We start from the raw sequence: 26,573 nt of genomic DNA on the forward strand, positions 1-26,573 counted from the left end.
ACCTAACTATGCAATATTATGTACGCTGTTAGTTATTTTTTTTCATCGATTTCTATATAATTTCCAATTTAAAATTATTTAAATTTTTCTATAATGATTTTCCTCATGATCCTCCTAGGATTTCCTAAAAGAGGGTTGAAGTCATACAATCAGCCATTCGTATGGCGGGAATTACATTTATAAGTTTCACACAATAATTTACTCATATCAACAACTTTTTCAAGTTGGATACAGTCACAAATGTCTTTATTTTTCGCATCTTACATTAAGATGTAAGATTTTAAATGTAAGCATTCAACTTATATAAGTAACTTATGTAATTAATTCTGATGCCTACGTATAAAATCTGTGTTGAAGAGGATGATGATTTGGATTCCTAGACTAATTCATCGTCTTGTGATACTCTCGACTGTATATCAAATATTTGAAAGGCCATCCTAACGCGCATTGAAACAAAATTATATTTCTAAACGCTCTCAACCCAAAAAAAGAAGATATTGTCCCATCAGTAGAAACACAGAGCAGAAAAATAATATTATAAATGTCATTGTAAAATACAATACCCGCCCTATATAAGATGTAAAATTGCGGCACACGATAGGTGAACTCAATCAGAGCTGACCTTTGCAATAAGATCTGTCTGAAAGATGGTGCATATGTAGACGTTGGCAATGATTAGTCATCGGATATTATTGCGTAATATCCATTTTCATTTACACCAACGCTGAATATAATTTATTTCTTATATTTAAGAAATAGATTTTACACTGAACACAAAAGGAAACAGTGGGCGAATTCGTTCTTCGTTTCATTATGTTAACTGAATTATTCATGACCATACGAATATGGTGTTGATACATAGCCAACTGTTAATTTCTTGCGCGTCTTTTTTTTATTATTTTTTGTTCAGGATTTTCATTAAACGTAAACAAATGTTTCTTATTGATGTATAGATACTTAAATGTGTGAAATTATTGCTTAAGCGTGATTTTCTATACTGATGAAATACAAACATAATTAAGTGTATTGAATTTCGTATAATTTAGCCAAATAGAACATTTCAGACACCATATTATCACTATAAGACTCAAGGTTCAATAGAAAAAAAAAAAATTTGTTTCTTTGTTCAAATACTATAATGACCAATGTTTTAAATATAAACACTTTGTCATAACTAAACGATAAAGACCTCATCCTAACAGTAATAACAGATTCTTGAACCATCACTTACGTAATTAACCCACAACCACTTGTGATAAAATTTACTTCATATATGACCGACAAAATTCGTTTTTAACAGTGCCAGCACATTGGATCAATTAAAATCATCCAAGTTAGATACGTTTTATCAATTCCGTTAAAAGGATAAATGGATAATTGACCCCTATCCGATGGTCTTTGTGGATCTATCGAATTAAACGTATCAAAAGTTCCACGTTCTAAATTCCATTATTATAGACGAGCCAAATCTTTTGTTGTTTTACATTTTAAAAAATTGATTACCAGTTTACCGCATGAATTAGTAAATTTTCAAATATCATATCTATATGTACTTCTCTTTTAATGACAATTACTGCCGATAGATGTTGGCGTGAGTATTGGTAGACTGTTTTTCTAACTGAGAGTATCAGTAAAACAACGCAAACCTAATTAATTTCAAACATTAATTGTGGAGAAGTTACTGTCCTGTTTTATCCACAAAAATAATAATAAAAGGACTCCTGCATTTCAAGTGCTAAATGTACCATATAAGCTACAACCAGAACTTTAAACATACTTGTAACTTTACTATCAACTATAGGTTAAATTTATCCCTAGGCTTTGGTGGTAGAGTTTCACTGGCAGTTCCACCAGTATTATCTTTACCAGAAATTATTTGGCATGACTATTAGTATCACTGCCGCACAGCAAACTGGGAGGGGAAATAGTTTTGCTATTGCACTTTGCATAGACCTTAATTGCTGAGGCTCAAGATCACCGCCCACTGATCATTTCCGTTGATCAAAGGCCGGCCGTCTACAGGTCCTCCGCCGTTGTGGGTGTTCATGGTTGGCATTGATCATTCATGATCAAGTAACCTACTTACCACCTTACCGCCTCTGCAATCTTATCTTCAATATTACAGAGGCGAAACATTGATGTTTAGAGGTTTGATCGACCTTTTAAGTAAAGTCAGAGAGCACTAAATGGATTTGATGTTATTCACACAGATGCATAGCCTATATGCTGGATTAACTATATTTCATCAAGAAAGGCCTTTTTTTTTCGGAAAGGTGTTTTACGCGATCGGAACCACAAGTAACACCTAGCAAAAAATATATTATTTATCCACGAGTTAATTGACAGGTTTACGGAGTTCTAGTGCGATTCACGGTATTTATAATGTAAGTTTGATCATTATGTCTAATGTGACTATTGAGTTAAATAACACGATGACACCAACGCCTAAGGGCAGCGTGCATCATTCGCATTTACATCTACGGGTAATTGCGACGGGTAAGTATAATTACAGTCACGTTTACGTCATGCTGAAGAAGCAAACATCATCCTATTAAGAAACCATTTTTCCTTAAATAACTTATACATTTTTACTACTGAACAAACTTAAATAGAATTTAGCGTGAATTAAGCGTACTGCGAAATTCTAAGCTATTTAAAATCGTTTTATGACAACATTTTTCACCGATACACAGACTTGACTTCCATAAAAGTACAGCGATTATGCGGCCGCGCCGACTATGGTAGCTAGTTCGAAGTCTAATTACCTAGACGCTATGAAACTTGGATGTACGAAGATGGAACAAACTAATACCTCTATGAAGTAAACATTTTTAACCATCTAAGGAGTAGACAGTAAACATATTTTAATAAATAGGAACAATTAATATATCCGTAACTAAATTTCTAGTCAAAGATTGGCGGTTATAAACCAGCGAATGGCTGCATAAAAAATGTATAACAGTGGAAATTTTCAGCGTGCATTTTTAAACTTCCGAACATAAAACCACCTATAGAGTAATTAACTACATTGTGTTTTTTCAATAAAAAAACATGTGTATAATATGAAATTAAAATAAAGTCAAGTCCGCAACAATTTTTATGTTCATGTATGTAGGTTGGAGTGCCGTGCGCACAGCTTGCGTCTTGAATATCTACATGTCCGGCTTTCGGCCTACGATTTGTGTGGCAAGGAAAACATTGCGTCACCCAACCGCTCTGTGACCATTCATACCAAACTTCGCACCGCCTATGGTCATATTCGGTAAAATGAAGACATCATGCCACTTGCAGTACAAAAAAAATCTTTGTTATCAACACTCAACCCTTGTGATCCTAAAACGAAATTTGGTTTATAGTAAAAATGCCTACTCGATTAGTTTCACACACAACCGACTAGATTAATGCACATTTAGATTTCTAATGATAAATGAGAGTGCCGAGACGTTTAAATCATCAACGTGATTTACTACGAACTCGATCCCGCGGTGCGTGTCCTAGTTTAACGAAGCAGGAATATGGGTATGTGTGCTATTGTCTTGAAAGTTTATTACAGTATATGTCACATAATAATCAAAATATCTTCTCAATAGATGAAATTGAAGAAAATAGTATTATAGATGAAAATGAGGAAGATAAACAGAAATTGGATGTTTTCAAATTTAGACGACACGTAGACAGAAACAAAATGTTTGTGGAGCCACCTAAAACAATTCGATACTCCGAAGGCACCACGCCGAACGTTTATTTGGAAATAGATGAACAAAAGCGGCCAAAAACTTACGCTATACTGCAGGAAACACGAACTGAATTCACAAGTAGCAAATTAAGATCCATTTTGCTAATATACTCTAATCCTGGATGGGAAGTCTTCTCGTTAACTGCATTATTTATTGCGTACATTTTGGACAGCTGTCTTTATACATTTTGCAAATTTAACGAAAGACCATTTTGGGGCATTATACTTGTAATATGTTTCAACTTTATGTTTGCTATCGATGTCGTCGTCGTAGTGGGCTTAAAATTCTCTAAGAAATGGAGAAAGACACTAAATCTTGTCGAACCTGGTACGAGCCGAGTGGTGTTAGATGTTTGTTTGGCTATACCGTTCTCGTTTTCCTACTTGGTGGACCTAACACACTGGTCTTTAGATTTCCACGCTATATCTCCACTTGTAGCTACTGTACGAATTTACAGAATTTTGGAATACTTTTACAATCGATCTTCGCAAGCTGGCAGTAATCAATGGACAACATTTTTATCGCAATATCTCGTTCTTTTCGTGCTTTCAGTGCATACATGGTCATGTGTGTGGTTCCTTTTCGCAAATAAGAGTTTTGACTTACATAAAATACGATCTTCTTGGTCATACGAAGCCATTTACCTTCCAACAGAGGAGACTTTAGACTGGTATTACGTCTGTACATATTGGTCTGTAATGTTTTTAACAACGAATGCACTGGGCGACTTGTACCCTGTTACTACTAAGGAGCGAATTACAGCCATTTTAGCAATTTTGTTAGGGTTTCTCCTAACTACGTTAGTTTTTGTGGGCTCTTTGACTTCACAATTTATAACGATAACAACCAGGCGTTCTAAATATGTTAGACGACTGAAGAAGATTAAAAATCACCTTAGATTGATAAAAATGGATTCTGACACAACTAAACGTATTATAAGGTAAATAATAATTATTAAATTAATGAAAAATAAAGCACGAAGAACAGTCGTTTAGACTATATTTACTTTATTTATTCCAGTTACTACGAAGATCTCTGGTATCAAAAATCTGGAGTTTTCAAACCAAAACTCTTAAAGCTACTACCACTTCCATTACAAATGGAAATATGTTACGATCTAAATGCTGTTCCGCTCTACAGCTCCTTAATATTTAGAAAGCTACCGGAGGCATTCCTTAGAAGACTATCATTAGACATGACTCATCAGTTTTATTTACCGGGAGATGTTGTTTATAATCACAACCAGAACAAGACTATTATGGTAATTTTATACATCCACGTCGTTTAGTTCTTATTTATATTGAATATATTTATGAGATAATGTATTATCTGATTAAAGGTCTGCATTACAAATGGTGTACTTGAGCTATTGTCGGATGAAGATGACGAAAGTCCAATGATATCTTTTGCTAAAGGCACCTGCTTTGGAGAAATTGCTTTAGTATACAATATTCCCGGTAAGTAGACAAATATATTTTAAAAAATATTCATATTGACATATTTAAAAGGCAGTTGAATAATTATAATAAATAACTTCAATACAATTTTTTGTCGACTTACGTTTTTTTGTCCAAAATATCATACAAAAACTTTAGATTGATTACATAATCATTTTGATATTAGTTTATCTAACATCTGCATCATAGTCATATAAAATATCTAACACTGACTAATGCATCAATTAAACGAAACGATTTATAATATAATACTCAATGCATTTATAATTTATTTGCGATGTAGTATATACCATTGTTGTGACATATAAACAAATCTATGTATGTACATACACAAACGTTTCCTGTACAATCAAAATTAATTAATTTATAGTTTGCTCTACAAAAAATCTACACTGGCTGGTAGAAAAACCTGTAAAAGGACCTGTCTTTCATAAATATTCGTAAAAAGTAAATACAAATAATTCCTTAGAACACGTAAGATGAACTTTGAATATCTCGTTTCATTGTGTGTGTAAAATTGGTTTTAGCAAGGTGTACGGTTAAAGCTGCCACATACGTCGAATGCCAAGTTCTAGAAAAAACAAAATTTATAAAACTCATGATTACATATCCTGATTTAGTCGATAAAATAAGACAGGAAGTCCAGCAGAGGATCGCGAGAAGTCGACGGAGGAAACAAACTCAAGGCGATCACGTCCCTTTGACTTTAAATATTTATGCGTCTAAAAATAGAAAAAAGAGTAGAATTAAATGTTTAAAGGACAAACTGAGATACTTACAAGGTATGTAGGGAAAACAAACTATAAAGTTATTTCTTAATCACTCAAGAAAATTGATAAAAAAAAATTACTTTCAGGTAAAACAGAGATCGACACGGTTACTAAAGAAGATCAATTGGACGAAAATTGCTTAGATTTGTACATCTTGTCGGAACACATTAAAAAGAAAACTTCTGCTTTTACATGCATGAACGCATCCTTCCCATGGATTCTAGAAGATGGGTGTCCTCTGGTCAAATACTGGGAATATTACATGCTCTTACTAGTCGTGTATATCAGCATATTTTACCCTTACTACATTGGCATTAAACGACGCTTTCCAGACGGAATTAGCTTTTATGGCCAAGTCATTATAACCATATCGTTGATGTTGAACCTCCTTATAACATGTGTTACTGCAGTTAAAACGAAAAAGAAATACATCAGAAGCTTGAAAAACATACTGAGCTACAGAATGAACACTCTTGGCTTGTATCTTGACGTATTGGCAATAATACCGTTTGAATACATTGTAACAATACACACGACTGTTAAATATCACGACAATTATAGAGACCATTTGTTTTATCTTTGTAAAGGAATCAAGCTGTGCCTAGTATGGAGACTTTCGAGTTTATTTGAAAATTTAGAGAAAATGTTGTTACTTAACACCCTTTTGGTCAAAGTAAGTAAAAGATGTACATAATTATTTGAGTAGGTACATAATTTCGAATAATTTAATGTTTTTATCAACAGATAGTAAAATACTGCATTTACATATCCCTCTTGTGTTACTGGTGCGGCATTGTGGTCTACATGGAGTCGTGTTTTGTGAATAGATGTTCGGAAAATTCATGGTTCAGTAGAGCGTTAATATGGGAGGACCACGTTGACGGCGTTACGTATAGCAAGTAAGCAATGCAATATTTATACTCTACTAGAAGATAAAGATCCACTTGACATTGTGAAGTGGGCATTGCGTAGTTCACCATGCGGTCTAATGCATTTTTGCTTTATTTAAACACGTGATATCTAGGCGAATAAATGAATCATAAAAAACATCCTACGTACGTATCATAACAACCAGTATCGCACGGTTAAGCAATGTCGTAAAATATTTATTAGAGACTTGGTTGCGCTCTACAATCCGTTCGCGAGGAACGCCCCGTTTCGTGGAATAATAAAAAAAAATTACAAAAAATGTCTACACCTTCGATTATCATTTAGTTTTAATTGTTCCTGATCTCTCAGCGGTCATGTCGGATTGCCGTCTCACCTGTGTATTACGCACACACTTGTGCACAATAATATATCCTGCGTACCTGGCTGATCTCTCTTGAGATTGACCGCCGAAATTCGGCTAGGAGGGATTCAGTTCAGTTTTAATTGTAACCTGAACATTAATGAACAAGCTACCGAAAAAACTGCTGTTGCGACTTCGTAAGCCTTTTTTTAATGTAAGATGCCCTAAGCTGCAGTATGGACGAGAAGGCATTTCATAATAACCATAATGGTTATTGTGCATAATTTTTATCTACGAGAGAAGTGAAACAAATATTTGGAATACTATGGTATTATATCGATGACGACCATGAACAGTTAGAATAGAAGTAACGTGAATAAGTTGCCTTAAATGGAGGCGAGGGCGATTTCGTTGGTGGTCGTGGAGCATTCGGCAATAGTAATAGTTTGCAGAAACATTCCTGTAACATTATATTAATATATACTACCTATCTACTTATTAAATTTCATTTAATATAAACGTTTATTTACGTCGCTATATCTTCGATCAACGTAGGCTTACGAGCAAGCGGTCCGCCTGATTGTAAGCAGCATGTGATGCCCATGGACTTAGCTATGCCATTTTCGATTAGGAAGGGGCACTACTTTGATGAATCCGACTCATTTATGATGCACAGTAACTATATACAAAACAAGCTACTGCTCTTCTTCTTCTTCTTGGTCGGGTAACTCATTACTAAAAGACGTGTCCCTGGAATTTCTTCATGGCTTTATGTATTAAATCAGCCACTGCCATTATTCTACCAACTACAAAACACTCCTAACGCCACCTCATCGCCCTATAATTGTATTTACCTGTAATTGGAATTATTCGTTGATAATTTTGCCAAAGCAGGAAAATGTTATTTATCTTGGAAAAAATATTAACAACACAACGATATGAATTTGCACGTAGCTTTATCCTTGTAGGACAAAATAACAATGTAAGTTATCAAGTAACTATATTCTTCTAATATCCGCAAACATTGTAAAATCAATGTCACCAATGGAATAATAGAAATCCAATCTCAAAACTAACTTTGATTTAACATACGAAGACTTAACCGGTTTCTTTTTTTTACCGGGAAAGAGCAACGTATGTTATGGTAATTCCAAAAACATTGTAAGCAACTACTGAGTATTTAGGAGACGTAACATAAGATGACAGGACGAACGGCGCGTGCGGCGTCATTTAGTATTTTGTAATTCAAATTTCGAACGACACTATAATTTTTTTTACCTTTACCAGGAAGCCTGACATTTACCGTCAGGCGAGCGACTTACTCTTATCATCGTGTGGTTGAATTGATAAATAAACATTTAACTGTAGAAATATATTGAAGAGTTATTAAAGGACATTGTTCTGTGCCCATACATAATTCGCCCTGGAACCAACAGCAATGGAAAAATGATTGTAATATTTAGAATCATTAATAAATTCTCATGCCATATTATTTATAAAACGGACAAGCTGGGATATCGCATTAATCCAAAAAAACGATGAGATTTTGAGGTTATAATTGATAGTAAACATTGAAAGCTTTTCAATGTTCAAGGTAGATTTATAGTCCTATCATTTAAGCTTTAAATATGCTTTTTATTGATATAAGTACCTATCTAATAAATATATATATAAGCCCTAAAGATTCATCACTATGTAGGTATCTGATTATTTTTTACTTAAATCAGGCTATTTTAAGACTTGGTTCATATAATTTTTTATAAGTAAAAAGGTACATAATTATGTAGTTATAGTATTTACATCCTCTAAGAGTACCCTTCAGAATTTATGTATTTTCTATATATACGTACGTATTCCCCGAAGAGACATACAGAGGCGCACTGTTGAGCATTCACGCTTCACATCAGAAGCATGGCATATTTTACACATTTTTAGTAGACTCTTAGGGCATGTAGGATTAATATAACAAATAAAAAAATATTTTCAGTTCATATTATTTATTTCCTCATCACCTACATTGTTTTATAAAATATTATATGAGTATTGTGCAGGAGGGTTGCTGTTATGGTATTATTTATCAATTCAGTTTTGCCAATCACCATATTAGTTAAATGAATATAATCTTTCATTATATGTACCTCCAATGGTGCAAGTCTTTCTGAAATGATATTTCTGCTATAAACATGATGTGGAGTATTTGTCCTTAATGGAATTATTTGATGCGAGCGGATATATTGAGCGAGTCCGGAGTCCCAACATTCTATTACAGAGCACGCAGCTTCTACTAACATTGTTACAGCTGAAGTATGTATAGGCTCTTGGGCCGTGGTCCAACATGCTGTACATATAAGATCAAGGGCTATAACTTGAAAAAAATAAATAAACACATTATGCTCAAATTAGAATGGCAATATATTAATATTGTGTCACACGGAAATCAGATTTATGTATTTAAATTTTCCAGCTGAATTAAATGCAAGAAACCTTCAAGCATATGACACACATTTTTTAATCAACAATATCCCTGCTAGTTTGCTCTTAAGTTGCCACAGCCACATGCTAAAGTGTGTAGTAGGTAGTATACAGACTCTGTTCGCTGTCTCCACGCAGTTACCAAGAACAGGATCTAAGGAGCGAACTAAAAGTTTGGCGGCAGTTGAACTTGTACGATTAAAGAAAAATGTGCTTACCAAACGAGCCGCTGTCCATTGTTGTATACAATGGCGAATCTGCTCGTTCTCCAACACCATGGACCCGCTAGCAGAGCCACAATTAATGCAACAAGCAATTTCCATTTCGTATCCGTTAAATTGTTACATCAGTTCACAAAGTCCAGAAATCACAGCCAGTGTATGTCAATATTGTAATCAATCGCACAGAGTCTTTATAATTATAATAGCCGAATCGTCAATGATATAGTGAGAGTCAGAGAATTATAATATATTATATGGAAAGTGAGAGTCTAGTTTATTTGTCTCTGATGAGTGAAGTGTGAGTGACATTAAATTGAATTGAACAATGAAGTAAGTATTAGGGATACTACTCGACTAGATTCTGGATCGATTATATCGATCATTTATACAAAAATCGATTTTATTCAACATAGGGTTATTTTTATTCGGAAAAATATTTAGCGGGACCTTTATCCCGGAAAATCTTTCACACGGGCGGATCCGATAGTAATTTAATATGGAGAGATTTTGAGGCCCCGGGATGGAGGGAGAGAGAAGAACGTAACTTTGTATAATATGTATAATTCATAAATATTTTGTACGACAGAAAAATAAATGTTCGCATAATATATTATGCTCTACTATCTGTACGAAGCCAGGGCGGGTCGCTAATATAGAACTAAATAAACAAAGTAAATCAATATGAATTAAAAACTAAAAAAAAAAACTTTTTTCATAGACGACTTGATCTATAATCAATTTAGTCCTAAAACTAACTACTTATTTATTGGAGACGCATCCACTGCTCAATTAACTATTATTATAATATTTAAAGAACATATTGCCTCACAAATCGAATATATTAAAATGTTTCAATAATTAATTATCGGTAATTAGATTTATCGTTTTGTCGAACCGGTACATCTCTATACACAATTAGTTGTAAACATGTCGGCGACTTTGACTTTAAGTCGTTACAATACTTTTATATATTCGTTTTGGATGTAGCAGCTTGTCCGTTTTATACACATATTTGCAAATAATATAAAAAAATACATAAATAATTATGGTGCTAGTCACACCTTTGTTGGTTCTGGGGCCGTTTTCGACAATGTCCTTTAATTTGTCATTAAGTCTCAGTTTAATGGAGTTTAAAAACGACGACAATTAACAAAATTTTGTGAATCTCAATTTTAAACGCGATGGACCCACTTTATTGTCACTTTGTCTACAAGTATTTACTTGATTCCCGTAATTTCAACTTATCCAATTAGAACCTATACATACAGAGTTGGACCAATGACCAGTCCGTACTGACTCACTATTTCCAACCCTTAGAAATAGTGCTAATGTTGATCATGTGTCGAGTAATAAGGAAACCAAATTACAAAAACACGAGAATTATTTATCATAAACTTACCGTTCACAGGACCAGATATCCAATCGTGACGGCCGTCTACTTCGCAACAACCATTTTATTATCCGTCGGATACGGTGATTTCTCACCTGGAGACAAATACGATATGGCTTTCGTGGCCTTTCTAAGCCTATACGGTGTTTTGTTAATCGGCTATTGTGTGTCGGAATTTTCTGCTGTCGTAACACATTGGTCGAGGTAACTAACATGTCCTACAGAACAATAAACTTTAGTATTCTCGTTATATAAACGCAATGACAGTAGTAATTATTTTCTGGCTAAGTCAATGGTGGCATTCTGTATACATTCATGTATTGTATTTAATATTGCATTTGTAGTAATATTTTTGTGTACAAATGGTTGTTTCATAAGTAGATAAAGTCTAAGAGATGTATGTACATTCTGTAATAGACTACATATTTTATATTATAAATTTTGGGTAGACTTTTTGTGTAATAATATCAAAATAGTAGCATTTATATTATTGCTGAAAAAATATATATACCATCAATATTGACACTGATCCATGGGCCGGTCTAATCGGGAATGTATTAGATGTATCTACACTTCTTATAAATATGAAAAACCTGAGTCAAGCCAATTAACCCGAGCAGGCAATAAAATTGAATCAACGTGTACGACGTTAATAATATCGTATGATATAATTTTTATATAAAAAAAATCTTAATCAGAAGAAAATGTGCATGATAAGTGTATAAAGGAAAAATAAGAAATTTATATTTAGTATATTATATGTAATTATTATTATGTTTATAATTTATTAAAAAAAAAAAAAACAATTAAACGGCCATTATATGTAAATGCCGTTGATTCGTCGATAACACAAATATTTTCAGAACAAAAACAGCATTTCTAGAAGTTATCATTACAATAGACAAATTCATGAAAGAGAATAATATGCATCCAGCGATCAAGTCGAGGATAATGGCGTTTTACGAACTACAATGGCAATATAACTCGGTAACTAAATTAAATATAACATATTAAGCAGATTAAATAAGGCATATTTTATAATATGATTGGCTTACGTAGAATTCAACGTAATCATAAATATTTATGCTCATAAATTGTTATTTCAGGGTGTGGAACTCACAGATGAAAATTGGTTGGAAAAATCTGTTATTCCTTCAGAGCTGCGCAAAAAAGTGTTGCACCAAGCGAGATTTAAGGCGTTAACCTCTATAACATTCTTTCAAGTGAAAAATAAAGCGTACATTCAAACGTTAACAGAAAGTAATTCTGTTTTTATGATACCCTGATCTGCTGCACATTTTAATTTTTACAGATAAATTGCACGATATATTTCAACTTTATATTCCGAATACTTTTAATCTGTGTTTTTATAATCGTAAACTAAATCTTGATCCATATTACATGTACTATATTGACTAAAGATTCTGTGTACTCTTTACAAAATACATGATAGTGTAGGAAAACTTATCCTGAAAATAAAGATTGAAGTCCATCTTATTTACCTCCAGATTGCCAATAGTATCATTTTGTAACTAGATAATTGGACAACAAAAATCTATGCGATTGTTTTTAAATAAAATTATATATTTAAATTAAGTCATCAAACAGAAAAATATTTTCCTTCTTTATATTCCAAGCTATTAACGAACACAACCATAAAATGTATAAAATATGTATGTACAATTTCACAGCGGCGCGTGACATCATTCTGCCGCCAGGCGAAATAGTTTATTACGGAGGTACGGTTACAAGAGAGCTATATATTATCGAGAGTGGCTACTGTTTGGTAACATCGCACGAAATGAGAGAAAAGAAAATGGAGCGGATCATTGGCCCGGGGAATCATTTGGGACTCCTGGTTTTGCTTTACGGTGTACCGGCTACAAGCACTGTGATTACATTAACTCATTGCAAGGTATATTAGCACATAACGATCAACTATTTGGTATAGATGTTAAAAGCATACAGTTTTAGTAGATTACTGATCTTAAAAATCTTACGTAAATATTTATAAAACTGTATCAAAGAGCGATTATAAATCATAAGAAATACACATCATATAAACTTATGATCATTTAGAATAAAAATAGTGTTATATTTTTCTTGCATCATATTCACTGCATGTAGCATATATGTACATACAAGTGTTTACAGTTAATAAGTGTGAGCCATTCAGCCTACACATCGGCTTTGAGTTTATTTCCGGATATGAAAAAACACGATGGCCTCATGACTCCTGAAGAACTACAAATGATTGAAATGCAGGCTAAATCGCAAAATGTCGACGCTTACCTGAGGCATTATAACCAATTGAAAGCAAAAAAGCCGAGGGTCAGAATAACGAATGTCTTACAAGACTTTTTTAATGGTGAGGTGATAATGCATAAAATATTATTATGATCATTGCTGTGGAATGTGAATAACTAATACTAAACAAACAGCAACATGATTTTTTTACACAATAATATTGAACCGAAACCTGTATGTGCCTAACAAATTTATTATTATAGATTCCTTCATCGACGTTGCCGATGAATACAAGAAGAATAAGGAGAGTTACACCAAATCTTACAATCAGTTCACCATCCTCAACAACATCTCCCCATATTTATTGATGCCTATTACTATAAAACCCGATGGCATATTTCTTAAAACTTGGGCGATGGTCCGCGTTTGCATTGCTTATGTTTTATGTCTACTTATTCCCGTAAGGAAAATTGTGTTTTAATTTATTCTTCTTAGGTAAATATTAAACAGCTATAATAACATGTAAAACTTTCAGGTCATTGTAGCTTTCGCACCACCTTGCCGAATATTCAACGTGGCATTAATAATATTAGAATCATTTTGTTACATTGATATATATGTTAGGCTACATGTAGCTTACTACGGGTCGAAGAATCAACTGATATATCATCCTTATATGACAGCGCGTCATTACCTCACAGTTAGTACTAATGAAACTAAAGTAAAATTTTATTAAAAGGAGCATTTTCCAGAAAGTTCTTTGGTTTCAGGGTCCATTCATTACGGATTTTTTAACAAGCTTCCCCTGGTACGCAATTTGGAAGTTGTTTGTACCCAAACACAACGAATACCATACACAACAAGACCATCTTCTAAATCCCCACATGTTACACTGCATATTAAGAATGGCAAACGTAACGCAGATCTTTAAACTGTGGACTGCTTTTTGGACGGAATCTATTGGAGCATTGAAAAGAGTACGTGAACCCTTTTTAATAATATTGATGTAAAGAGCAAAAATATACGTATAAATTATACTCAATAAATTTTATTATTACAGGCATATCTGATGAGTGTGGTGCAATTTCTTCTGCTTACTTTGTTTTTCCTTAATCTATACACGTCAATATTAATAATGCTATCCTGTAGATACGTGATAGCCTCTGATTATGATGATTTTAAGCGCCAGATTTCGCAGTTATCATTGGAAGGTCCGTATATGACTACTAAATATCACCAAGACGGAAACATGATCTGTCAACGAGGTAAGATTATAAATCATTAGATGCCACTTCAGAGTTAACCAATTATAGTAATCTTTTATACATATTATAGCATCTTGGATTGATTCAGCATACATACTGAGAGACGTATATCTGTCCCCGGAGAAAGTATATTTAATGGCATACTATTGGGCCGCAACGAGCTTCAGTGGGGCTGGGTTCGGTGATATTACTGCCCAAAACACCACTCACATGATACTGTCTATTTGTATAAATATACATGGAGTCTTGTTCTTTGGGTACGAAATTCAATTTAATAAAGTACAAGTAACTTAATAAATCACTGACATTTGAGACAATGCTTCAGATATGTTTATGCGAGGATAGCGTCACTCAAAGCCACGGCCGATCAAGTGGTGACTAAGTTTCAAGAAAATTTAAAACATCTAGACCTGTTCTTGAACAGAGAAAGCGTGCCTTTTGTATTAAAACGAGCTGTGATTGATTATTGGAAATACCAATGGAAAAGAACTGGCGGATGGTCTGTGAGTGTTACTTATCAATATTTATATATTGACTTTTTGAAGTGCAGATTCATCCGTACAAAAAGGAAGATTTAGCTGAGGCGGGGGAATATTAAGTTAAAAAATATTTGATAAATTACCGAGTTTACTTGGAAAAACCAATTGATGTTATGATAATATGCTATTTAGAATGCAACACCTCTATCAAAGCTTCAGTCTATCACAATTTATTCTTATTTGTGTATAATTGTTAAAAATACTTTAAAAATTTCAGCACCAAAGAATATTGGGTAAACTGCACGCTAATTTAAACGAAGACGCTGTCTTGTACATGTATGAGAAAACATTGCGTGAAATTCCACTTTTTGAAAATGTCGAAACCTCATTCTTCAGGGCTTTCGCAAAAAAACTCAAAGAACAGTACTTTCAGAAAAGTTACATGGTAATGAGATCTAACGAAGTTATAAGTACCATGTACATAATTTATCGTGGAAAAGTGAGTAAATTAATAAATATACATATATGTTTGTTGTATAAAAACATAATAACTTCGTAGTTTTACTGTAACTGAGGTAATATTGAATAATTGATAGGCAACTATATGTGCATAGTTGTGTTAAAAAGTAATTCTATCATCAATCAAGCAAGTGTGATATGTACTGACATTACAGGTGGACATAGTATCGGACATAAACGAAGTTGAAGCATGCATGGGACCGGGCGGTATATTTGGCAACATAAAAGGAGGTTCCAAATACCTGACAATGTCGAATGTGATAGCTTCTAGGAACATTGACGTGTTGTGCATACAGGGACACGATTTCTACGCTCTTTTGAAGGTTATCTTTTTCTATACCAACTTACATAACGATTAATTAGGTACTAAATTAGCGATATGGTTTTTCCAGAGTTACCCGTCGGTTTTAGTGAAGGTTAAACATTCAGTAGATTCTGCAGTTAAAGATTACGTACTGCCAACAATGACATCTGAACGGAACAGTGCTGAAGTAAGTTGTTAAAGCCAAAAGCTCAGAACAATCTTGATAATTTGACTGAGATTACTTGCTATCACGTCCTATACAAATGTAATATGTCTAAAAAGTGCCTACGGTGACATTTCGTCATAATAAAAAACATTACAATCTAAAAAATAATAACGACAATATAACGTCTCTCCTTTGGAGTCGCGCTTAAGAATATTTTTTTTAATAGTAGCTCATCGTTCCTTCTAATAACATTATGTCATTCTAACCTTCCTTTCATAGTGACCAGACATAGACGTATTTCAAGCATATGGTGTTATAAAAACTATTTATGGCGATCACCCACGTTTCGCCATGTCCTGTTTGGGTTCCGGACGTGACCCGTGGATAAATCACCGTCACGTGGGGCATAAATTATACATAAAAATATGTTTTGTAATCAATATGTTGTTTTGTTCTAGTGAGTTACGACGTATTGCAATTGTTTACTTATTTACTTAATACAAACTGGTTCCGCTGTCCTTTTTAATTTGCATATTTCTCAGTAATTAAAACTATAGTGCTGCAGAACGATACTCGTGGTATAGGATTTATTATTTACTCTATAATAATCCTACATATACCTATCACTGGTCTAGTATGAGGGGATTTTGTTCCTAAATTTAATAATTGTTGTTTTATTGTTGTAATAATATATCAACCACCATCTTTTGTACAGTTTATAGTTTGGTTTATAACTTCAATTGATCTAAAATACTCAACGAATGATCTGATTGCAATAAACGGTGGATTTAACCTTTTTTATTTGATTATACACGCTTCTTACAGATTGAGGCTTATCCTCTGAGCTACGAGCCAGGAGATGAAGACGACAATGACGTCGACATGAGTATATATTTAGAGGTAAATTACTTTCAACATACTAATAATTTAAATGAATGATTTCTATCAATACTATTCCTTAAAGAGTCCAGAAAAAAGCATCACAGAGTCACATGGCTCGAGATCAATAACGTCATCAGGCAATGCAGATTACGAACCAGCTTCGCTCCTAATTCTAAAACCGCACAGGTACCTTTAACCACATTCGAATAAGGTTGTCTTTCACAAGACGTTTATTTAGCGCATATTTGCAAACATTCCAGATGGTTCCGCGGCAGCATTATACCCGACAGCAAATTAATGACATTTATGGGTACTTAACATTCAGTTTGATTTATTTATTGCGCAAAATATTTATTAATACATCCGACGATATTTTCAGAATATCTCATCCTGTGTCTATCGTACATAGACTTCATGTTGCTTGTGTATCAGATGGCATTCCAATCAATTCCTTACTTTTTCCACATCTGTGTTACATTTGACGTAATATTTCTCTATAAGACGTTTCTAGACATGCATAGTGGCTATATGAATCGTTACGGCGATTACGTTTTGAACCCAAAGAAAGTTCGAGCAATGTTAGTAATACTTATAGATATTTACCGATTACTCTACAATTTAAATAAAAAATCCCGTTTTAGATAATTTATATGCAGCGCTAGGCATGCATTGAATCACTATTAAAATGTATTAATCGTACCGTCTGCAAATGATTTTTGAATTTAAAACTGTTCCGTTTTAGGTATTTCTCAAAAATATTTCTACGGAGACGTGATTTTATAGCGAATTTCCCATTGAGCTATCTGGTTTTTGCTTTGTCCCTCCGACCACAAATGCAACTTGCTTTATTTTGTTATACAAGAACGCCACAGCTCTTTAGAATATCCTACCTGTTCACTTATCGAACACACAAAAAGACGAATATTGGATCTGGGAATCTGTTATTTAAATTGACGTAAGTTTATACTTATTCAACTTACTTAAAAACTGCATGATAATTATTACGAATTAACACGATTAAGGTAAGTACCTGAGTAAAACAGTTGGAATTCTCATACTTTTTCCTCAAAGTGAATAAAATTACCAGAAAATTCGGAATTGATAATTCCCAATTAATTTCAGTTCCATTGCAATATGGGCATCAATATTGTCACACGTAAACGCATGCCTATTTTACAAACTATCTTGTTTAACGCCCGTACATTGCACTTCAGCCAACTGGATGGCAAAAGCAGAATTAAATCTACGCGCGAAATATTCTGAGGCAAGTTCCAAAACAATTGAATAAATAATTTACTTTTTTTAAATTATCTGAGAATTGTATTTTTATAATATGAATTGCCAAAATTATAATATTAAGGGCTTTGGTAGTTACTGCATGCAAATTTTGGATGACGTCGCAAGGGTTTGTGAGCCATCGAAACACGTACAATCAGGCGAGTCACTTACTCGAACTGAATGATGAGATATCTTGGTTGTTGCATCATTTAGTTGTAACGACAAAAAGATGGCAACCACTAGAGCAAATGAGTATCAGGTTCAGGCATCAGGTTTTATTGTACAGTATTGCTACAATTTAGACACTAAGTTTTGCCCCGAAATATTGGTTATCCACCACGACATTCTAGGTATTAATAGAAGCTGTTACAACAAGATCCAGCTATCGTATTGTTAAAAGACCATATTATCGTATTGAGTAACCTAATCTATAATAGTATTGAGGTAATGAAATAAATGTCTATAAATTTTATTTGATTTATATTATCGATAACAAAATTTCCAGGAAAGCTACTTTACTATTTACATAGCTGCTTTGTGGTATATGATCAATCTTTTAACAATTACCGGCTCTGGTGATGTCACGTCTCAAAATAATTTTGAAGTCATAGAAACAATCATCGTCATCATTGTCATTAAGTTCTGTACAGGTAAATTAATTGTACTTGAATAAAAAATATCAGACATTAAAATTAAAATATTTTTCGGATTTTATCTCGGTTTTTATATTTTAATTTTCTCTCGACCTTTCGAAGACTTTGCAGCCTTCGTGGTCACGAGAGGGACTCATCATTTTAATGTCTAACATTTGCATAATCATAAGAAATCATTATAAAAAATATCATATTCTCTTTCAAATGGGCTTTTCTCACCACATCACCTCTTAGTAGGTGTACAAGCAAAGCGAAGTTTAAGTGCACTTATTTTGCTTCTATTCAATATTTCGAGATAAAAATCGACAGCTCAGAAATTGCTTATATTTCAATAATGTTATCCAAAAAATATCTTTATGTTATCATGAATTATTCCCTAACTTTGTAGATATAATGCAATTTAAATACGCGATCCAATTTCGCGCGGCCTAACTTATTGACCCGTGACCAAGATAATACACATTACATCATCTACTTGTAAGACCCTAACTGAGTCACACTTGAGATCACCAAACATAAGTTTGCGAACAGCAGAATTCGGAAAAAAGTTTTTTTAGGATAATCAGTCAAATTCATAATCAACTAGGTGTTTGAAGAATGAGCTGCTGTATTCTATACCATCAACGACTCCATAAGATTGTGTTACATTGTTTTCCTTTTTAAAATCTTGCAGGGTAGTCCTTGAGTAACAACTCAAGATCGTGTCACGAATTTTTTCTCACTTTGCCTTTTTCACCAAAAAATTATGTTGCAATTCTATGATTTTTATCAACCTATGCATACCTAATGCTTTTTATTCTATTTATTACCTCAGGTCTACTTATATCAGAAATGTCAGCGATGATATCGGCACATTCGTCATCGCGTATAGCTTACGATGAAGGCATCAACGAGTTAAGAGATGGACTAAACGATATGGATCTAAGTTCTCATCAGATGAGCAAAATGTGGGACTACGTTAGAGAATTGTGGAACCGACAGCAGGGTAGACAGGTAAGTAGGTAGCCTTCGTAGCTACAGTCATCGGCTATCCTTATGGCCGGTCATGAGGAGCGTCACAATTATTGTTTTCAGAAGCAAGGGGGTAAATTGATCCCTAGGTTATGACTAAATGGTATAGAGGAAGGAAGAAATGACTAGTCAGATCGGCTTTAAAATTTTATGTGAGTTATTCTATTTGGCATTCTAGCTACTAATTGGTTTTTAATAACAATATGAGGATGTGTGTTAGGACACAAGGCCGTCCGTTTTTGCCGCTTTACTGCTATAGCGTACGATTTACCGCTAATTAAAATATAACGGATACTTGTTGATATCACCATCTTCATCTTCCTTAACATCATCGTACTACAATGATAAAAACTGCGTTTGATCATGTTATTTTGTTTGTAAAACTAATAATTGTACCATTGATATTTTCATATTTTATGCGTTAGATATTCTTCTGTCCATTCAGATGCCCAAATTAGTCTACAAATTACCATTTCGTCTTCGATGTCAAATTATGCAAGCTGTATACGGGTCTCATATCCGAGAATCGGCAATATTCGGAAAAACTGATGATGACTTCAAAAGGATGCTATCTATGTGGATGAAACACTGCGTATTCTTTCCGGGAAACTACATTGTACAAAATGGCGACTCTAATCAATGTATTTACTTCATACATAGAGGACAGGTAACGATATTATTATCCTTTTATGATTTTTCCTATACATTTATATACCTTATATTCAAAGTTATATCTGTACATTAAATGGGTCAACCGCAAGAGAAACGGCTGTACAAAATCATCGCGCTGGAAACACCGAAGGAGGATATCCAACACTTAAAATTTCCCCTAAAATTATATTTTACGCCCAGGATCACAGCTACGCATACGCTAGCGTAAGCCAAGATATTTTTTGCCAATATATTGGTTGAGGAAAGAAAAATCATTTTGATAACTGGGACGAAAGAACGAAGGGAACGACATAAAACTACAAATGATTTTCCTCATATTCACCACTTACGATATACGATTTAATAACCAGGTGCAATTTTATTAATATTATACTATTAACTTAAGATAAAATTAAATTGTGCATGTACACAATAAATAAAAGAAAATGGTTTGGATATTTTCAGAAAATAAGTTATCTTGGTAGGTAACGTAATACGAATTACATGTATTTACACAATGCACAAGGAGGCAGATATTTGAACATGAATGTTATAACTAATAAGAAATAACGTTATTATAAAATTTGTTATAGGTTGAAGTTCTGACAGTCCATCCAAATCTTACTGAATCTATTTACGATGTTTTGGGACCCGAAGACAGTTTTGGCGTAGCGCAGGTACCTAGTCCGAAAATACCGTAAAGTTAAAGCCTACCCCTTTAAGTTCTAGATAAATTTGTAAACTTCTAGGCGAAATCCGTTAAGTTATAAGTGGATATTTTATTTAACTGACTGCGGCCATGCTGTAGTTTCTATGATAAACAGCTACATGACTGCACATAATCCAACCACAACTTTGAGTTACAAAGCTCTGCTTGACACAATTCTTTGTTTGATATTAGAAGTATAAGCAATACTGTCCAATATTACAGCATTATAAAGGAGAACAGTACTATTAATCATTTCATTCACAAATATGCGCCCCACTTCTTTGTGACCGCTTATAATGTGCATGAGCAGAATGACTGCACATTCACACTACGATGAATAGCGTCAACGTCAGGGCTTGGATCACTCCCTTTACCTCACCATACCCAACAACAACCGCCCCAAATAGTAGGGCGTGTCTTCGTGGATGAAATGGTGACCTATGCCAGGGCTCTAGCTTATAGTTCAGCACAGAACTGGTTATTAAAAAAAAATCTCTTACTATCTTCTCATTGATCTAATGTTAAAAGCCTGAATTTATGTAAGTAAAATATTTAATATTGCATTCTCAGGGTCTTTTCGTTGGAGTTGTACATCACTTCTCATTCAGAGCTCGAACAGTCGTCGACATAGTGTATCTAAAACTAGACGATTGGAAATATCTTCTCGATTACTATCCAGCGGCGGCGAAAATCGTTCAAAGAAAAGTGGAAAACGTTTATTTAGCTATCTAATAATATAGTATAGTTGAGCTTTTACAATATATTCGTGTATAAAGGCACGAGAATATGTATGTTTTAATAATGTAGTTTTAATTTAAAATAAAACTAATTAGACGTAATAACGAGTATAATTAATTTAAATAAAAACCGGAAAATATAACTACGGAAATAAGCAACTCAAAGTAAATATCTACAATATATTTATTAAAATCTAAAAACAACAAAGCAAACAATACAATTACTCTAATACAGATAGTATCAAAAATAAAATAAAACTACAAGACAAATGGAAAATTAGGTACTGATTAGGTTGGTCAGTCAATAAATTCATTATTTGTTATTGGCAATACAAGGTAAATATGTCTTAAAGAATGAACAGCCAGCGGTATGTGGCTTCATAAGTCATGATGTTCCTTGACACATTATTATTATAATAATAATAATATCAGCCCTATATTATATACTGTCCCACAGTTGGGCACGGGCCTCCTCTCCTACTGAGAAGGATTAGGCCTTAGTCGACCACGCTGGGCTCAGGTATGCAGGTTTCCTCACTATGTTTTCTTTCACCGTTAAAGCAAGCGATAATTCATAAAGAATACATAATTTTTTAGAAAAATCAGAGGTGTGTGCCCTTGAGATTTGAACCTGCGGACATTCGTATCGGCAGTCCGTTCCACAACCAACTAGGCTAACATTTTTTGTATTATTATTATGTAATGGCTGATTTCAACAAACGGCTAAAACTAACTACTGATTAATGCAACGAATAAATAAAAAAGTAAGTTCTATCGATCTGTTGGTAGTGGTTAGAATGTTCATTGAAATCGGCCACTTGTTTCTGGAATGCTTATCCATGAGTTTATAGACTGATACCACCAAATAAAAACAATATATCTCACTGGATCTGTCTCTTTCTCTTTCTAGTAACTCGTTGAGAAATTTCTGGAATCATGTGATTTTCCTCCCCTTCTTGTGTTGGCTGGGTAACTTCCATTGATGTGCTTTCGTCAGATGGCAGTGATGTCTCCACCACCTCAGTTTGCGATATGGATGGTATTACCCTGGAACTGTTATATCATATTGGTTAATTTGATAGAAACCTACATACAGACACTATACAGTCCAGATATTGACTAGATTTTTGAGATGAAGCAGTAAGGGTAACTACTTCTGCAGTTACAAGAAAAAATTCTTGGGATACTGACCATCTTTATTATCGCTTTTGTTTGCATCAATTTCCGACCTTTGATGTACTAAAATATCTTATGATCCTTTAGTCTTTAACCCTTATAAGTAACATTATCAACTAGCACCAATTATAAAAAAAAAAAATTTGCTTATATTTTGTGCTAACTACATTTTTTTTTTCAAAATCTTAATGTAGATAATATCTTCAAAAATAATAGATAGTAAGTATCCCACGAAAGTTTTTATGTAGCTATAGCATTTAAGATACCGGTTCTTACTGCTCTGTTTCAATAATCGGTCCCATTACAGGGCAATGTTACTGCCACCATATCAGATGATAAAATATGTATCTTTATCTTGATTATGTTCTTGTATAACAACTAAAATAAACTGATTCAAATATTTAAATTATTATTTCAAATTCAAATTCCAAATTGTGTGTTTTTATTTATTTCACTGAAGTAACTCCAACTCTTATTAAAGTTATTCTAGCATATTACATAATATTGTAAATTTACCACAGAATATTTTCATTGATGGTTTGTTGGTTAATAACAAAAATAACGATATTAATTGCATAATCTACTCAAAAAAATATTTTTTGTGTATACCAACAAAAAACATCAAAAGTAGGCACATTGAAAACCATTTCATATAAATTATATAAACCATAAAAAAAAACAACTGATGACAAGCAAGGAAAAGTCTTCATTATAAGGAATAAAATGTGGTATCTTTTTTTAAATATAGCAGGCAGAGATCCCAAAATAATTCAATTTATATATATTTTACCTTTCTTCTTGATTAAGCTGTTCAATCTGTTCTTGGCAGAATTCAATTTGGCAGCATGGCCATTTTTTAACTTTTTCTAAATATTTATTCAGACATCTTGTGTGGATTGCCTTTGCACATGCTGGACAATTAACTCCCTGAAAAATATAGCGAGATTGTTTAAAGTTTTATTAGATTATAAAAACATCATCATTTTGATCATAATAGTAACCACAATGTTCAGTAATATCAACCTGAGTCAGTTATGCACATACTCTCCCTTTATCCCCAAAGCTATAAGCAGAGGCATTACAAGTACACCCATTCTCTGGCATGTATATTCCGTTAGGTTCCTATAAATTTACAGCATTATCTTTATCTCTTATTAAATAGAAATAGCAACCACTGTTGTTCTCCAGTTTCTAAGATATGATTGTCATTAGCCAGTATAATTACTAGCCATTAAAATCAGCATAAAATCTTGTATCTCCGGATCATGAATGTAGTGTTGTACCATGATTTTTTTTTTAAGATCTGGGTGATGTGTTACTGTTTATTGATAGTTATAATAGTTACCAGCCCCTTTACTGATTAAACAAATTCTAAATGTAAGGAAACTTAAAAATAATCAAGACTGAAAAGTCAATAAAGTAAATTACATACCCTAAAAACAACCTGTTTACACAGACAGCATTCTTCTACAGTGTCTGGCATATTCTCACGCAGATATCCCTCAAACTCATGAATAGCCCTGATACCCAGAGCATAGTTGTTTTCATCTTTATCCAAGTATCTCATCCGGCACCAAAGTTTCAATAGTTTCTGTAAAATTAAAATTGCCGAAAATTAAGTTAAAATTAAGGGCAAAAAGTTAGTATTTTTTTAATTAAAATTAGAAATTCATCTTGTTGACTTTCATGCATTAAGTTGTTATTTACAAGTTTTAGGGGCATTCAATTTTAGGGGCCATTCAAGTATTACGTAACGCAATTTGGGCGAGAGGGGGGGGGGGGGGTCTTATAAAAGTTACGATACGTAACAGGGGCGGGAGGAGGGTTTCGTACAAAGCTTTATGTAACATTGTTTTTTTTTAATAAAAAAAAGTAACAAAGGTATTTTAACGACTTTCTGGTATTTTGCGTAAAATAATTGTGAATATTTTGGTAATAAAAAACTATTAGGGTAATTAATCAATACACATAAAATGTTGTATTCAATTGTAGTCACGAAAATAATACCATTTTCGCTTATTAAACAATAAACCATAAATATGTTATAAATTCATATTTTGTTGGTCCTTGAAACAAAAAAAATATCATGCCTTATTGTAAATTTCAGGTATAATACAATTTTAAAAATAAAATCCAGCACCACTGTGCATCATTTTTAGATAAAGTAAAAATAAAATTATCACACCTGTGCATCACTTTTGGTAAATGTAGTCTTCACATTGCTCACTAAATTAAGTGCAAGTATTCCTGTAATCTGTCTAGTCTCTGTTGTCATGATCTGTTCGATCAACACTCTGAAGTACTCCAACTCAGTCACTGAAAATACATTCTGCGACTTTGTAGCATCGTCATAGCCGAGGGATACAAATACCAAGACTCTTTCATTCGTCATTTCATCATTAGTCACTTTAATAGCTTGCTTGAAAGGGCGGATTTCAGTGTTAATTTCTTTGACAATGTCTTCAAGGTGAATTTCTTCATTATCTGAAAATTAAATCGCGAAACATTTTAACTGCGTAGCGGTATATTTATAAATACAAAGGCCGACTTCAAGAAAGTAGGATCTGGTTTAAATGAAAGAAAGAGGATTAGTATTCTCACAAGACGTGCTAGATCGTCACCACTTACCGGCAATCTTGTGTAAAACCGCCTGCGATTCAGTTATCGACATCACACCACGACTGGCAACAGATCTCAACAAAAATCTATGAATATGACCGTATGTCATTTTTATTACGCTTATTTTTCAATTCTATAATTACAACTCCAATAATGTTATAATTTAGGAATACTATGCATCTATAAATTTGTATTACAACTTACAAATAAATGTTTTGACTTTTGATTTGATTTTAACTTGACAGTTGAAGTTTTTTTTAATTTATCAAGAAGACAGGCTATGATCTATCGACAATACTGCCTAGTCTTACGTATGTTGACAGTTGATGAATGATTCAGGGTTACCAACTTCTAAAAAAAATAGCCCTTAAGTCAAGATAAAATTTCCCCAAATAGCCTTAAATGCAACATTCAAAAATCCCAAAAAAAACCAGTACTATCAATGTTATTTTGTTCGGTGTAGTGTATACCTAATGTGTATCTATCTACGAATATTATTTAAATAAGTTCACTGTTTTATTAAAATTCAAAGGCCGGAGCTATGTCCGTAGTTGTGAGGATCAAAGAGAATTATAATACAGCGTGGATGATGACCGTGC

The 26,573-nt window shown here is 33.4% G+C and overlaps 2 protein-coding genes across 5 annotated transcripts; one reads left to right on the forward strand and one right to left on the reverse strand.

Annotated features, from left to right (window-relative positions):
- Nucleotides 1-3,368: 3,368 nt before the first annotated feature.
- Nucleotides 3,369-22,281, forward strand: LOC115445031. 4 transcript variants are annotated; one of them, XM_030171107.2, is made up of 32 exons: nucleotides 3,369-3,519; nucleotides 3,591-4,677; nucleotides 4,758-4,998; nucleotides 5,077-5,194; nucleotides 5,722-5,976; nucleotides 6,051-6,637; nucleotides 6,709-6,863; nucleotides 11,297-11,482; nucleotides 12,142-12,265; nucleotides 12,385-12,538; nucleotides 12,970-13,193; nucleotides 13,433-13,646; nucleotides 13,789-13,985; nucleotides 14,061-14,225; nucleotides 14,296-14,502; nucleotides 14,586-14,790; nucleotides 14,861-15,047; nucleotides 15,116-15,293; nucleotides 15,547-15,768; nucleotides 15,944-16,111; nucleotides 16,181-16,279; nucleotides 17,084-17,158; nucleotides 17,223-17,326; nucleotides 17,401-17,450; nucleotides 17,520-17,718; nucleotides 17,883-18,095; nucleotides 18,263-18,404; nucleotides 18,924-19,068; nucleotides 19,886-20,064; nucleotides 20,528-20,749; nucleotides 21,327-21,410; nucleotides 22,013-22,281. In XM_030171107.2, the coding sequence occupies exons 1-32, from the start codon at nucleotides 3,516-3,518 to the stop codon at nucleotides 22,172-22,174; spliced, it is 6,552 nt and encodes a 2,183-aa protein (XP_030026967.2). In that variant the 5' UTR covers nucleotides 3,369-3,515; the 3' UTR covers nucleotides 22,175-22,281. The 4 variants fall into 4 exon arrangements, 2 of the variants coding, with proteins under 2 accessions (XP_030026967.2, XP_037296930.1); XM_037441033.1 differs by having other exon boundaries at nucleotides 14,879-15,047; XR_005112737.1 differs by lacking the exon at nucleotides 22,013-22,281 and adding an exon at nucleotides 20,935-21,104 and having other exon boundaries at nucleotides 3,370-3,519; nucleotides 21,327-21,411.
- A 64-nt stretch (nucleotides 22,282-22,345) lies between these two features.
- LOC115445177 (non-structural maintenance of chromosomes element 1 homolog) lies at nucleotides 22,346-26,218 on the reverse strand. Its single transcript, XM_030171359.2, has 5 exons — nucleotides 25,984-26,218; nucleotides 25,541-25,839; nucleotides 24,788-24,946; nucleotides 24,146-24,282; nucleotides 22,346-23,232 (listed from the first exon to the last, which is right to left on the reverse strand). The coding sequence occupies exons 1-5, from the start codon at nucleotides 26,081-26,083 to the stop codon at nucleotides 23,061-23,063; spliced, it is 867 nt and encodes a 288-aa protein (XP_030027219.2). The 5' UTR covers nucleotides 26,084-26,218; the 3' UTR covers nucleotides 22,346-23,060.
- Nucleotides 26,219-26,573: the final 355 nt, after the last annotated feature.

Source organism: Manduca sexta, chromosome 21, assembly GCF_014839805.1.
Source record: "Manduca sexta isolate Smith_Timp_Sample1 chromosome 21, JHU_Msex_v1.0, whole genome shotgun sequence".
NCBI lineage: Eukaryota > Metazoa > Arthropoda > Insecta > Lepidoptera > Sphingidae > Manduca > Manduca sexta.

Excerpts from the sequence above, each read along its gene's own strand:
- LOC115445031 (XM_030171107.2), top strand. Across the intron at positions 4,999-5,076 it reads ACCAGAACAAGACTATTATG|GTCTGCATTACAAATGGTGT; the intron begins GTAATTTTATAC and ends ATCTGATTAAAG. Across the intron at positions 18,096-18,262 it reads AATCTGTTATTTAAATTGAC|TTCCATTGCAATATGGGCAT; the intron begins GTAAGTTTATAC and ends AATTAATTTCAG.
- LOC115445177 (XM_030171359.2), bottom strand. The coding sequence starts at position 26,083 with ATGACATACGGTCATATTCATAGATTTTTGTTGAGATCTGTTGCCAGT. Across the intron at positions 24,947-25,540 it reads TTACCAAAAGTGATGCACAG|AAACTATTGAAACTTTGGTG; the intron begins GTGTGATAATTT and ends TTAATTTTACAG. Across the intron at positions 24,283-24,787 it reads GTAAACAGGTTGTTTTTAGG|GGAGTTAATTGTCCAGCATG; the intron begins GTATGTAATTTA and ends TATATTTTTCAG.